This window comes from Metarhizium album, assembly GCF_000804445.1.
Source record: "Metarhizium album ARSEF 1941 chromosome Unknown scaffold_1, whole genome shotgun sequence".
NCBI classification, from domain to species: Eukaryota; Fungi; Ascomycota; class Sordariomycetes; order Hypocreales; family Clavicipitaceae; genus Metarhizium; species Metarhizium album.
The window spans coordinates 1,904,835-1,918,420 of NW_024467575.1; the positions used below are offsets into that span (position 1 = coordinate 1,904,835).

The window sequence follows — 13,586 nt, forward strand, 5'->3', positions numbered from 1 at the left end:
CAGGTGTCTGGGCGCAATTTGCAGTCCGAGGTCCTGGACTCCTGGCCGTAGGTTTGTGGTTTGTTGTGCTGAGACGACGAATGGCGTGGCGTGCCCGTCATGCAGGTAGGGTTTGGCTGCTTAGTCATGGCCGGCTAGACCAAGGCGCTTCGAGGTTGGAAAAGTGGCGGTTCCGACTCCTGGCTGCCAACCCTACCAACGTGATTGAGTGACCAGTCACGCAAATTGCCCTCCACGATGTCGTTTTTTACTCGTTCCAAAGCTCTAGCCTCGCTTTAGTGCGCCCGTCCGAACGGACATGGAGGATAACTACGTACTTACTCTGGGACCTTGTCACCCGATTGCCCTCCGGGGCCCTCTCTCGACAATCCGTACCGCTCTGCACAACGAGAGGACTCTGGGTGACATCGACTTGACAATGGTATGGGTTGTATACAGGGGTAGCGGATGATGGATGGTGCGTGCGCGGTCGGCGGTTCGTCAATCAGTTCCAAAAGAGAAAACCAATGACCAAAACGACTTGACAGAACAAGGCTAGCCGAGATTCGATCTGCCCCAGGAATAATTATGTATTTTTGTAGGCACACGGAGCATACATACACGTTCCATGGCCATGGCCCATGATAATCCAACCTCAGTCCAGCCATCTCTCCTCCTGGCAGGGCCGACAACAACATTTCTAGGCGTGTCTATCTCTGCTGATGCCTCCAGAACTCATGAGATCTGATGATATTCGCCTGGGGGCGCCAAAAAAAAAAAGGGGGGGGGCAGCAATCACACCCGTCAGAGTAGTCGTTTCGAGTGCCTTCAGACGCCAGAAACCGTCGTGGACTACATAGCACAAGGCGTGGACTCGTTTTGTGGGTGGGGACGCGGTATTGTGTCTTCTATTTACATTCTGGAACCAAGTTCAGAAATTGAAACCGCTTATTGTTGAAGTAGTAGTACTACCACGTATGCAAGATGCGCAGCGTCCTGTTCCTGTCCCTGTCGAATGCCACAAACCAGGCGCTTTGATATAAGGTCTGGTGTTGCTGCGAGTTACTCGGCTCGGGCCTTGAAGCACAGCACTTCTGGCTGCAATTGTTGTTTCCCTTGTCACATGACTATCTTTTGGTTGGGGCCCGTCCGGTAAGAAATCTGCCGGCACTGCTAATGTCCTGTCTCATCCTGGGATGTAATGAACGACCTGGCTTACGTTACCTGGGTAAGCTTGCCAGTTGGTCATGAAACGAAATAAGTACTTGCGCAAGTGCGGAGGACGCAGTAGCTGCGCGCGATTTGGCTACCTACCTAGGTACCTAGGTACTTAAGTACTTAAGTACTTACTCGAGTATCTAGGTACCTAGGCGGACGGCACTCCGGGGAATCCGGTTCCATCTCCTCTGTGCGGCAGTTGTTGATCTTCTCCCTGGCCAGCCAGGACTGATGACATGGACGGTCGGTTTTGGGAATACGTATTCCTACTTAAGTACTTACTTGACGCTCCAGATGCGTCGCTAAGACTTGTGCGAGGGGAAACCTGGCCGACGTCAACAAGGGGCATGAGGGAGGGGCATTTGAGCCGGAGCACCCATCACTCGGCTGTGCGGTGCGGGCTCACGTATCGTATCGCATTTTTAGCATTGCGCTCCGTATATAATTTTAGATCCCAGCCCGCCGTACCGGAACTGGCATCACCGCGCATTAGTCGCAGTATGCGAGGTCGGCACTCCCGATAATTGAGCACATTCACGGTTCATGGTGTCCGTGAGCATGGAATTCGGCAAACATGGCATCTGGCCCATTTGTCCATTCGTCTCAAGCCTGCAGTGGGCCGGGACTTTTGGGCATATGATGGCGACTTGCGCTGGAAAAAATCATGGCGTTATCCATCGATTGCCTGCGGCCGCAACGCATCTACAAGTCAACGATACCGTCCGTACTGAGTTAAGTAAGTAGGTACTTAGGTACTTAAGTACGTAGTGAGCTTCCAAGTCATCATCCAAGAAGTACATAAAAGTACCTAGTTACATTCGCGTTTTCCCCTCTTTCCATACCACCAGGTTTCACCTAAAGTAAGTATTTTAGGTAATAATTAATACTCGGTGTTTTGCCTGATTGCAACACCCTCGTCATTGCCACTTTGGCCGTTCCAGCTTCGTATGTGCGGCGTATGTGATGCAGAAATTATTTCCCTACTGCCTCGCGGCACATGTGGTCTTGGACCAACAACCACCTGACCACGTCAGCTAGCAAGTTCCCAGTTGAAGGCGCCGTGACATTGAGGAACATTGCTCGAGGACAAGCTTGGGGGGGGGGGGGGCCCCACTCGCCCAAGGCCCGTCGCTTGCCACCCGCCAGGCCATTTGCACTTTCAAGTACTACCGAGTAACGACTTCGTCGCTCATCATCGAATGCTCACCATCAAACCACAAAACCACAAAAACCGCCCGCCTAATCCTTCCCCTGTCGTTTCCACGTCAATTGGTCTGGCCTCTCTACCTAGATCCCCGTCCCCGTCCCCGTCCCTGTCCCCGTCTCCGTCTCCGTCTCCGTTCTCATCCTGCTCCCTGGTCATTCCTCGAGCTGTCGTCCTCTCGGCGTGCCGCCCACCTAGCTGTCCTGCCTTTGCTGCTACTCGCATGAAAGTGCCAGAAGGCCAGAGCGCCAAACTACTGGTAAATTACTAGGACTCGAGCTGGCAGGTAGGAGCTCCCTTCGCTGACAGTTTAGCTCGGTGGGCCTGACCTTGTTACGAGGCCTTCGGTAGTAGTTCCTCGTGAATATCCGCTACTCCCGTCGTTGTTGCTCGCTGCTCCTGGCGTTTACCATTGCTACCAACGCATCGACTCTCCCCGGTCCCAACCTTCACCAGCGACGTAAGTACACAAGCCACTCTGTCAGGAGAAACGAACGCTCCGGCTATTCTTATCCCGCAGCCTCGTTCTCGAGCATTTACAATATCGCCAGTTCCACCCGCCCGTGACCCATCTCGGGGTAAGCTGGCCCCGCAAGATAGTGGCCTAGCTGAGTGAGGGAGAATCGAGACAACATAGTAACCACCAGGGGAGTTGGTAGATCGTTGAAACTTGATACTATCCGACAGCCTCGCCACCGTCGCACACCACCGACCGAGCCCTCTTGTGGGCCGAGCTGACCTGGGCTTCTCGTTGATGCCTGTCGACACAGATTTGCCGTACTGGCCACCGCGACGAATCGACGACAGCAATGTGTGGATAGTGGCATCAATCAGCGACAACCATTGACTCTGAAACCCCGCCAGCTGCTGGTGTTGAGCCTCCTTCGTGCCTTGGTGCCGGCGTGGGAAGCGTCGAGGAAGAAAAGTCTTCGTCATGGGTGGGTGTATGAGCTCCAACAGTGAGGAGGCGGAACAGAAGAAGAAGAGTCAAGCCATCGACAGAGTAATAGAGGAGGATTCAAAAAGGCTACGGAAAGAATGCAAAATATTGCTTCTAGGCAAGCCAACCCCTTCCCCTTTTCGGGCGGAACCATGATACTCGGCCGTTGCACCCTTTAGTCGTCAGCTAACCATTGCTTGAGCAGGATCTGGCGAAAGTGGCAAGTCTACTATCGTCAAGCAGATGAAAATCATCCATCTTAAGGGATATTCAGAAGATGAATTGTATAATTATCGACCCACCGTGTTCAAGAATCTTGTCGAATGCGCCAAGGCCGTCATCACCGCCATGCAACAATTCGACATTGTGCCGCAGTTCGAAGACAATAAGCGACATATTGATTACTTGATGGAATATCAAGCTGAATCCGGCCCGCAAGCACACATTGACCCCCAAGTCGGCGTAGCTATCCAATCACTGTGGGCCGACCCGGCGAGTGAACGTTTGATGGAGCACCAGACCGAGTTCTATTTAATGGATTCCGCGGAATAGTAAGCAGCGTCTCTGTCGCCGAATTCCTAGACCGTCCCTAACAGAGTTGTCGATAGCTTCTTCCAAGAAGTGTTACGAATCGTTGCGCCCGACTACCTGCCGAACGAAATGGATGTGCTGCGAGCTCGCACTAAGACCACTGGCATATACGAAACGAGATTTCAAATGGGCCAGTTGAGTATCCAGTGGGTCAACACTTGAACACTTCCTCCCATCAAACCGCATTACTGACTTCCAGATAGTATGTTCGATGTCGGTGGGCAACGAAGCGAAAGAAAGAAGTGGATACACTGTTTTGAGAATGTTACGTCAATCATTTTCTGCGTCGCTCTTTCCGAGTATGACCAAGTTCTCCTTGAGGAGAGCAGCCAGGTGAGCCAATATTCATACACGGAGTGTCATGGGCTTCCAAGACTGATCTCTAGTGTTAGAACCGTATGATGGAAAGTTTGTTGCTGTTTGATTCCGTGGTGAATTCGCGCTGGTTCATGAGGACCAGTATCATTTTGTTCCTCAACAAGGTTGATATTTTCAAGCTCAAGTTGACACGATCACCATTGGGAAATTATTTTCCAGACTATTCTGGAGGAAATGACGTAAACAAGGCCGCAAAGTATCTGTTGTGGCGATTCAATCAAGTGAATCGAGCACATCTGAATCTATATCCTCAGTAAGTCACGTCACCTTGCTCAGATATTACGCAAATGTTGCGCTGACAACCAAGTCCAGCTTGACGCAAGCTACGGATACCTCAAATATTCGACTCGTCTTTGCGGCTGTCAAAGAAACAATCTTAAACAATGCTCTGAAGGACTCAGGTATCCTATGATGGAGACCGTTGTACTCACTATGTTCACGATTTGAGCAAGCAGGCTACATGATGCTGGCGTCCTAGAGCATATCTTGGAGTTTTTTGATTGGGGAAGGGGGTGGCGTTGCTATTTACGTAGGTTAGGATGCCCATGGACACGGCTTTCTTCTGTTTTACTTGCTTCACGACCTGGCCAGTACAGATGGCTACATTAATCTACCCAGCCATGGCTACGATTGCCAGGGTACCGAGCCTCCCCCTTCCCATTCGACGGACCTCACCATGTCGCAGGTGCACACGCTTATTTGGTGTGCGCCCTTCAACCTTTTGTGGTGTTTCGCGAGACAACTACAAGGAGAAAAGGACGACTTGAATGGTGACAAGACTATGCCATTGAGAGGACTTCGGATAATTACGAAAGTTTTTTGAGGACTGAAATGACGACATGTTTGATATGACTATCCGAAGGGCGAGTTCTCTACATTTCGGATGTTACGGAAATATCGGGGCCCCTGGATAAGGAAAGGCCAAGGCTCGCTGTTGGTGTCAAAAAGAGAGAAAAAAGAGGAAAGCCAAGGTGTTGAATAATTTACAGAATTGGACAAGGCGTTGACGGGAGTGACCAAATGCCACAAAATGTGCGCAGAAGAACGGTGACGACAACAGTAGCTTTTGGGCGGCATGGAGCAAGATAGGTTCGGACATCCCAACCGTGTAAAAGTGCCAGCATAATGAAAATCATTTGGAACGACTGTTTGGGTTGTGGTGCTTCTTGCCACCGCCTTGTTGCCCTATTTTATTTTTGTGGCGTCTCTTGTATTGAGAGACCTGAAGACATGTTGGACCGGTTCGGGCATCGTCGTTGGCATATGTTAGATGCCTACCCTATAAGTAGGCGCCCGGATAGACCACATTTGAATGCAGCTTCGTAAAACTTAGTACCCAAGACAGTTGCGGGACCGCTCGTGACCGCATCGAGCTTCGACGAGCTCCCTGAGTCTGGTCTGGATCAGACGATCAGACAACCCTCATCGCGCTGTTCTGGCACGGCTTAATGTCTCCACAAACGACATACATAAATAACTTTCAATCGTATATTACCTCGACAGAGCTACAAGCGCCCAACTGCAACGAGAGTAGACGGGAGGAAATGGGGTTAGGGTAGCAGATGACGTCTGCATGCCTGTGTACCCGCTTAGAAAGAGGGGAGGTGGTGCGGGATGGCAAAGAGCACGGAACAGCACGATGAGGAGGCACATCTCTCGATGCACGCCAGGCCAGCTTGAATTGCTGCGTTTGGTTCAATGTTACCGCTCCAGAGTGGCTGGGCTACGGAGCACACCACCAGTGCATGTACGATGGCGTTCCCAGGTTCGGCGTGTCAATCCGATGGCTGATTGCTGCCCTTTTCGCGTTCAATGTTTCCCCTCTCTTGCTGGCGTTGCTCTTTATCTCCCCTGGTCAATTCGCCGAGCCGTCTACTCCGTACGTTTTCTAGCTTTCATCCGGCTCGTCCGTCTCCTCAATTTTTCTTCTGTACATCAGGGAGGTTCAAATAGCCCCCCGTGAGCTTTTCTTGAAGCGTCTTGTCCAAACGGCCAGAGGCTCGCCATCATCGTTCCTTCCGTGCTCCGCTTCACCACCCCGCTTTCCGTCTTGACTCGACTTTCTTCACCCACCAGTGCCACCACCCAGCCCAGTTCCCAGTTGCCTCGCTTACCCCACCAGAGCTCCCCCGCAGCTGCAACGGGCAGTCATTATTACTAGTAGCGTTGAACCTGGGGCTTGAGGCAAGGTCGAAGCTCTTCCCATTCCGGGGACATTTTCCCCATGTCCCTGAGACTGTTCAAATGCAATTGAAGCCCGGGAATTCCGTCGTCTTGAAAAAACATTGGCTAATTTTTTTTCTTTCAAGAAAGCTTGAACCTCGTAGACGTCGACACCATGGCCACAGAACAGCGACTGCCGACGAGGGAACGTCGTCCCTCGACTTCAGCACCCATTGTGGATATTACTGGCGGCGTTGGGCCTGCTGGCATCTCTCGTCCTAAGCACAAGAGGACCTTTACGGGCTTTGGGGCCGGAGAGATTAGGAGCGTTGAAGGTGAGTGAGTCGTGTTGTAGTTTCTCCTGCCGATTGCACAACGTAAGACAGATTGTACTAGATTTTGTCCCCTCGTCATTGTTTCACGTTTCACACACGCACCCATGTCTCTTGCAGACTGCAGCTAACCCGTCGACTCACAGCCTCCATCCCCGAGCCTCAGCGGGAGGCCTGGAAGCGAAACCAAATAGCCAGCTTCACAGACAAAGACGGGTTCGAGAAGGAAGTCGTGCGCCATGTGGAAACTACCCTCGCCCGGAGCATGTTCAACTGCGACGAAATCGCGGCCTATTCGGCCACGAGCCTTGCCTTCCGCGACCGTCTCATCACTCACTGGAACAAGACGCAGCAGCGTCAGACATACGTCGATAGCAAGAGGGTGTATTACTTGAGCTTGGAGTTTTTGATGGGTAGGGCCCTGGATAACGCTATGCTGAATGTCGGGCTCAAGAACATCGCCAAAGGCATGTGGTGAATTCTTGCGCTTTGCACTGTGTTTAACATGAAAGTGTGCAAGTGGCTGACTTTGTTTCTGTTCGGCTAAGATGGCCTTTCTGAGCTAGGTTTCAGAATCGAAGACGTTGTCAAGCAAGAGCACGATGCCGCCCTCGGGAATGGTGGTTTGGGCCGTTTGGCGGCCTGCTTCCTCGACAGTTTGGCCACGTTGAATTTCCCTGCATGGGGCTACGGCCTGCGATATCGCTACGGTATTTTCAAGCAAGAGATAATTGACGGTTATCAGGTCGAAGTGCCTGATTACTGGTTGGATTTTAACCCATGGGAGTTCCCCCGTCACGATGTGACCGTAGACGTACGTTTCTTTTCCCTTTCCATTTCCTGATTCACCACCTCGCTAACCATGAAGCTATCTGTAGATCCAATTCTTCGGTCAGGTCAACAAGAAAACAACTGGCGGGAGAACTATATCCGTCTGGGAAGGCGGCGAAATAGTCCGAGCTGTAGCTTACGATGTCCCAATCCCAGGCTATGACACTCCGACCACTAACAATCTCCGTCTTTGGTCGAGCAAGGCCTCTGGTGGCGAGTTCGACTTCCAGAAGTTCAACAACGGCGATTATGAGAGTTCCGTGGCCGAACAACAGCGTGCAGAGACTATCAGCGCGGTGCTGTATCCCAATGATAACCTGGAGCGCGGTAAGGAACTGCGTCTGAAGCAGCAGTATTTCTGGGTGGCGGCGTCGCTGTATGATATTGTGCGCAGATTTAAGAAGTCACGGAGGCCGTGGAACGAGTTTCCTGACCAAGTGGCTATTCAATTGAATGACACGCATCCCACGCTCGCGATTGTGGAGTTGCAGAGGATTCTGGTCGATATTGAAGGTTTGGAGTGGGATGCTGCGTGGGAAATCGTCACGGGCACTGTAAGCCTTCCCCTCTTGTATCCGTTTGCATCATGTTTCTGAGTGACAACTAACGAGGGTCAATTTAATAGTTTGGATACACCAATCACACTGTCCTCCCGGAAGCCCTCGAGAAATGGCCCGTCGGCCTCGTCCAGCACCTGCTCCCCCGCCATCTCCAAATCATCTACGACATCAACTTGTTCTTTTTGCAGAGCGTAGAAAAGGCTTTCCCTAGCGATAGAGAAATACTCCGCCGGGTCTCTATCATTGAGGAATCTCAACCCAAGATGGTGCGCATGGCGTTCCTAGCCATCGTCGGCTCTCACAAGGTCAACGGCGTTGCAGAGCTCCACTCAGACCTCATCAAGACCACCATCTTCAAGGACTTTGTCGAAATCTACGGCCCGGACAAATTCACCAATGTCACAAACGGCATTACCCCGCGCCGCTGGCTGCATCAAGCCAATCCCCGACTGTCCGAACTGATTGCCTCCAAGTGCGGCGGCAACGAGTTCCTTAAGGACCTCACTCTGCTTAACCAGCTGGAGAAGCACATTGGGGACAAGAAGTTCCGAAAGGAGTGGGCAGAGATCAAGTACGCCAACAAGGTGCGTCTGGCGAAGCATATCAAGGATACCACTGGCGTGGTTGTCAACCCTGCCTCCTTGTTTGACGTGCAGGTCAAGCGTATCCATGAGTATAAGCGTCAGCAGCTCAACATCTTTGGGGTAATTCATCGGTATCTGACCCTCAAGGCCATGACACCAGACGAACGGAAGAAGCAGTTGCCGCGCGTGAGCATCTTTGGCGGCAAGGCTGCGCCGGGGTACTGGATGGCCAAGCAGATCATCCATCTGATCAACTCAGTGGGCGCGGTGGTGAATAAGGACGAGGACATCGGTGATTTGCTCAAGGTTATCTTCTTGGAGGATTATAATGTGAGCAAGGCGGAAATAATTTGCCCTGCTTCGGATATTAGCGAGCACATCTCGACCGCCGGTACAGAGTATGTATGCCTCTGCCACACATCGGTTTCGTCCCAGGAACCCGGGTCCCGAAAGGTCCTCCTTGAACGAAGTTGTACTGACTTTTCAAAGGGCGTCTGGAACCAGTAATATGAAGTTTGTCCTCAACGGCGGTCTCATCATAGGCACGTGTGATGGCGCAAATGTATGTCTCTAACCCTGCAAATATTCCATGGGTGCCCGCAGACCTGGCTCTAACGGCAGCAGATTGAGATCACGCGTGAAATCGGTGAAAGCAACATCTTTCTCTTCGGCAACCTCTCCGAAGATGTTGAAGACCTCCGCCACGCTCACAACTACGGCTCCCACACCATCGACCCGGACCTCGACAAAGTTTTCAACGAGATTGAAGACGGCACATTTGGCAACCCGCACGACTTCAGCGCCATGATTGCAGCTGTCCGCCAGCACGGTGATTATTATCTCGTGTCGGATGATTTCCACAGCTACATTGAGACGCATCAGCTCGTAGATGAGGCGTATCGCAACCAGGATGGGTGGATTGCGAAATGCATCACTTCAGTTGCTCGTATGGGCTTCTTCACCAGTGACCGGTGTATTAACGAGTACGCCGAGGAGATTTGGAACGTTGAGCCGCTTGCTGTTGACAGGCGCTCATTTTGACTTGGGGCGAGTAGTTATAATCTGAGGCAACCGCTGACTGCCCAGTTCTCACCAATGCAGCGAGAGGGGAATGTTCTATATTTCAGGAGGATATGAACGATCTTTTTTGGCCTTTTTTTTTTTTTTTTTGAACGAAAGTATTTGGATAAATAGCTCAACGAATGGGCTAAACAACACACATGCCCGATAGATGCACTCGTATGAACTACACATGCATGAAATACTCGACCATGTTGGGGCTGTCCGGTGGCTTCCACTAGAGTGTTGCGAGTTGCAGCAATGGCTGGGTGCTCGCAGTAGGCAGCACCGACTTACGAGGGTTGACAACAATAGGCTCGCGGCCCCAGCGATTGTGGCTTTGTTAGTTGCCAGGCCAGGGACCTGATTTCAATAGGCGTTTCCAAAAAGCGGCCCGTAAGCCCACGATGTTGGCTTGCCTCCAATCAATTTTCCCGTGTCAAGGGAATCGTGTTGTGACGGTGGCATCAGATTGTTTGCGATGGGTTGCCGGAGCATTTCGTCCCTAACCGTTCGGCCCGCTGCGCCGATTCTGCACTCAGCCGGCGATGAAGGATGGCAGTGTAGATCGGTGGACGTTGCCGCCGTTAGCGGAATACAAGTATCTCGGCATGGAGGCCAGGGTGACGAGAGACATCCCCTTGGCTGGGATGGTGTTAGTCGCCTCCGATCTGAGAGTACCGCATGGACGCCAGGGGATTGGCGCCCAGGTGCCTTGGAAATTTGGGTTCGGAGCGGGAGCAACTAATAAAAATGCGTCTGCAATGTCGGAGTCGGGTCCCTGCTCTGCGGGCCGTGGACAATTTGGTTGAACGAATCGCCGTGTGCCACCGTGGACACACACAAGAATGCCATTTTTTTCGGACATGCATGTTTCGCTTGTCGTGGGGCAGCCCCTCATGATGAAGTTCGGCTGGGGGCCGTGTGGCCGTGTGGCCGTGTGGCCGTGTTTGTGATCGGGAACACGGGCGATGACGTAGCAGCCTCGTGTGCCAGTGTCAGTCTGCTGCGCATCCCCTTGCCCTGCCTGTGGCGGGGGAGGGGTAGGTGGGCATATTCGAATGCGTCATGAGAAATCGACGTGGCAGATGGTGATTCTCAGCCATCCGGGTCTCGTCGACACAGAATTGCATTCGAGACTGTCGAGTGACCACTGCCGCTGTTAAAGTCCACTGTCAAAGTTGGCTAGGCTAGGCTGGTCCCCAAGGCTAGTCCAGGCCGACATTTCCAGGTTAGTATGATGCGGAGGGTTGACGGTAACGACGTGCAGATTCGAGCATCGTCGGGTCGGGGGCTCAGGGATTCCCGAATCAACGTCAATGCCGTCCCAGGTGCTCCGGGCTGGCAATGACGCGGTGTTCTGTGCGACGAGATATGCACCTCGAGATTTGGCTGTCGCTGTTCTTGTCGTTATAGCTCAAGGTGTCCCTTCTCTTCTTTCCGGCAATCCCGCCGATACGTGTCTGGGTGAAGGGGCCTGGTTGTCGGTTAGCATGAAGCGGCGGAGTTGATCGTCTGAGCGACAGGTACTTGGTACTCACTTAGTAAGTACCTAGGTACCTACTTAAGGTAGGTTAGGTACCTAAGGCAGGTGCCTAGTAGAGATGTTATCGGGCAGGTAAGTAACCTTGCCCCTACGACTTCCAGAGGAAAGAGCAAGCATGCATGAGCACTTGCCGCTGGTGCCGTCATGGTGCATTTTCACGGCACCTGCTGGCTGGCTGCTGGCAATTCTGAAGCGGAGTGAACTCGGCAGCCACCAGACGGGACATGGGATGCTCAAGTCATGGTTCGCCAAGAACAATGCCAATGTTTTGTCCTCTCGACACTCCCTCGATGGATGTCCTTGCCGCCCTCGACCAGATCTTCGCACCCGGCACCCGCCGTTGGCGACATTGGCCGGGAGCTTTCGCATCGGGGCATAAGGTTAATGCCTTCGGCCTAGCGTTGTTTTGCCAAGCGGCTTTTCTCGTCAACATCAGCATCAGCATCTCACCTGGGGCTTGTGATGCGGCATCTCGCGCATTGCTGGCACATGCACAAACACCAACGTGCTCCAGACTCCAGTGCCTGGGATCTCGATCGACGGTCCACTCGAGGAGGGCCTGGCTCTCTCCACGGCCATGTGTATTCACACGGACACTTGACACTGGCCGAGCTAACAGGCACGCACGCCCCCAATGCAATGCAAAGCCCAATAAGCCGTCTTTACCAATGGTCTGGCTAGTTGAGCGGAGACGCCTCCGGAGCCCATCTCATCAACCAATGCGGCCACGGCCACGGCCACGGCCACGGTCACCATGCTGTCCTTGGGCCGCTCGGGTCTGGTTCTCTCCTGCTGGATGCCAATGAGCAAAGCCCAACCGAGACGGATCCAAATATTGCGACATTATATCGCCCTGTTTTCGCACCAGTCGTTGTTTTATATACTCCCCTCCTCCCTCCCTCCCTACGTGGCCGTCGACCGTCCATTGTCGCTTGAGGTCTGAGGATCCACGCCTCAGTTACTCTTCAGCCTTCTCTGCATCACGACGGTGGTTGCGGTTCCCGACTGAGCTCGAGGTTCTGGAACAGCGACAACAGGCCCGCGGCATCTTCAACGTTTGTGGCCAAAGCTCGGCGACTCCTGTCCGCAAGAAACAGTACTTGCTCTCCGAAGAAGGCTTCAACCATGATTTGTTGACACGGGCCGGACTAACACGCGCACAGTTTTGGTCGTCATCTCGAAGCTTCACCCACCGTCACTGCCTATACTCTCACAGCCTACAGGTGCGTAACGTGTGTTGCCGTGAACGACAGAAACAACCCGAACAAACAACTAGACCGAGCTCCCTTGCACTGAGAGCTTTGGACTGGTCTGACGACTTTGCCGGTTTGTCCCACCCTCTTGCATCCACCTGTCTGGCAAGCATCCATCAAGGCGACAGAATTCGTGCTCTGGGGGGAGCTCAAGCTACGTGCCCCTCAGCGCTTTGCGGGCACGGGCTAGTTCGCAGCAATTTGCAGCCAACTGGAAATGAAGGGCCCCCAAGGCTCTAGATCCAACGTCGCACCATTGCGCCGCTGTATGATATGCCAATTGCGAATCCTCGAAGCATTGGTTCCCTGTGCTGCCAGGAGAGGAGGGACAATGCACCTGCTGGGAGCCGTTTAGTGAACGGTGAGCAAGAAGTCCCAAAAAAAAAAAACAAAAAAAAAAACGAGGCCGTCCCGTTGGCACATCAAGGCCACCTACCACGCAAGTAGACTGCTCCACAAAGGCACCAAGTAGGGTCCCTCATGCCAGGCCTGACAGTTGGGACATGCTCACCGACATGGACATTGACAGTAAATGTACTCCGTACGGAGTACACACGCACATTTGATGCTGGGTCCCTGTGGATGATTGCCATTGACAGCTTAGTGGCGCCGCAAATACGTGCGACTGGGGCCGACGCTCCCCCAGACCGCAGAGCTTCCCACGCTTTGATCCAACCCCTCCGTCGATTTGACTTCTCTCACTCGCATCACCTCGAGGCTGCACTCGCCATCAGCCCCCCTCCGCTCCGTCATATCGCCATTGCTGACAACCTGACAGCTCTCTTGTTCTGCCAGTACAGCGACCGAAGCAAGTGCCTCCCCGAACGCGCCACCTGGCTTGCCCCGCTCCTCCATCTGCACTGCGACAACATTCGATTTCCTTCCTGCGACGAGCGAATCGCTGCCTGCCGGACGTAAACCACGGCACACAGCATTTCGTCCAGACTG

At 52.9% G+C, this 13,586-nt stretch overlaps 2 protein-coding genes across 2 annotated transcripts; both read left to right on the forward strand.

Moving 5' to 3' along the window:
• Window positions 1-3,335: 3,335 nt before the first annotated feature.
• On the forward strand, window positions 3,336-4,722 carry MAM_00546 (guanine nucleotide-binding protein alpha-3 subunit; the record flags this gene model as incomplete). The annotated part of the gene is made up of 6 exons (XM_040819345.1): window positions 3,336-3,387; window positions 3,547-3,892; window positions 3,950-4,078; window positions 4,136-4,265; window positions 4,325-4,563; window positions 4,623-4,722. The coding sequence occupies 6 exons, from the start codon at window positions 3,336-3,338 to the stop codon at window positions 4,720-4,722; spliced, it is 996 nt and encodes a 331-aa protein (XP_040682610.1).
• A 1,926-nt stretch (window positions 4,723-6,648) lies between these two features.
• MAM_00547 (glycogen phosphorylase) lies at window positions 6,649-9,821 on the forward strand (the record flags this gene model as incomplete). Its single annotated transcript, XM_040819346.1, has 7 exons — window positions 6,649-6,808; window positions 6,952-7,218; window positions 7,372-7,619; window positions 7,684-8,190; window positions 8,262-9,178; window positions 9,270-9,342; window positions 9,405-9,821. 7 exons carry the CDS (start codon window positions 6,649-6,651, stop codon window positions 9,819-9,821), a joined length of 2,589 nt encoding a protein of 862 aa, XP_040682611.1.
• Between the last annotated feature and the right edge of the window lie 3,765 nt (window positions 9,822-13,586).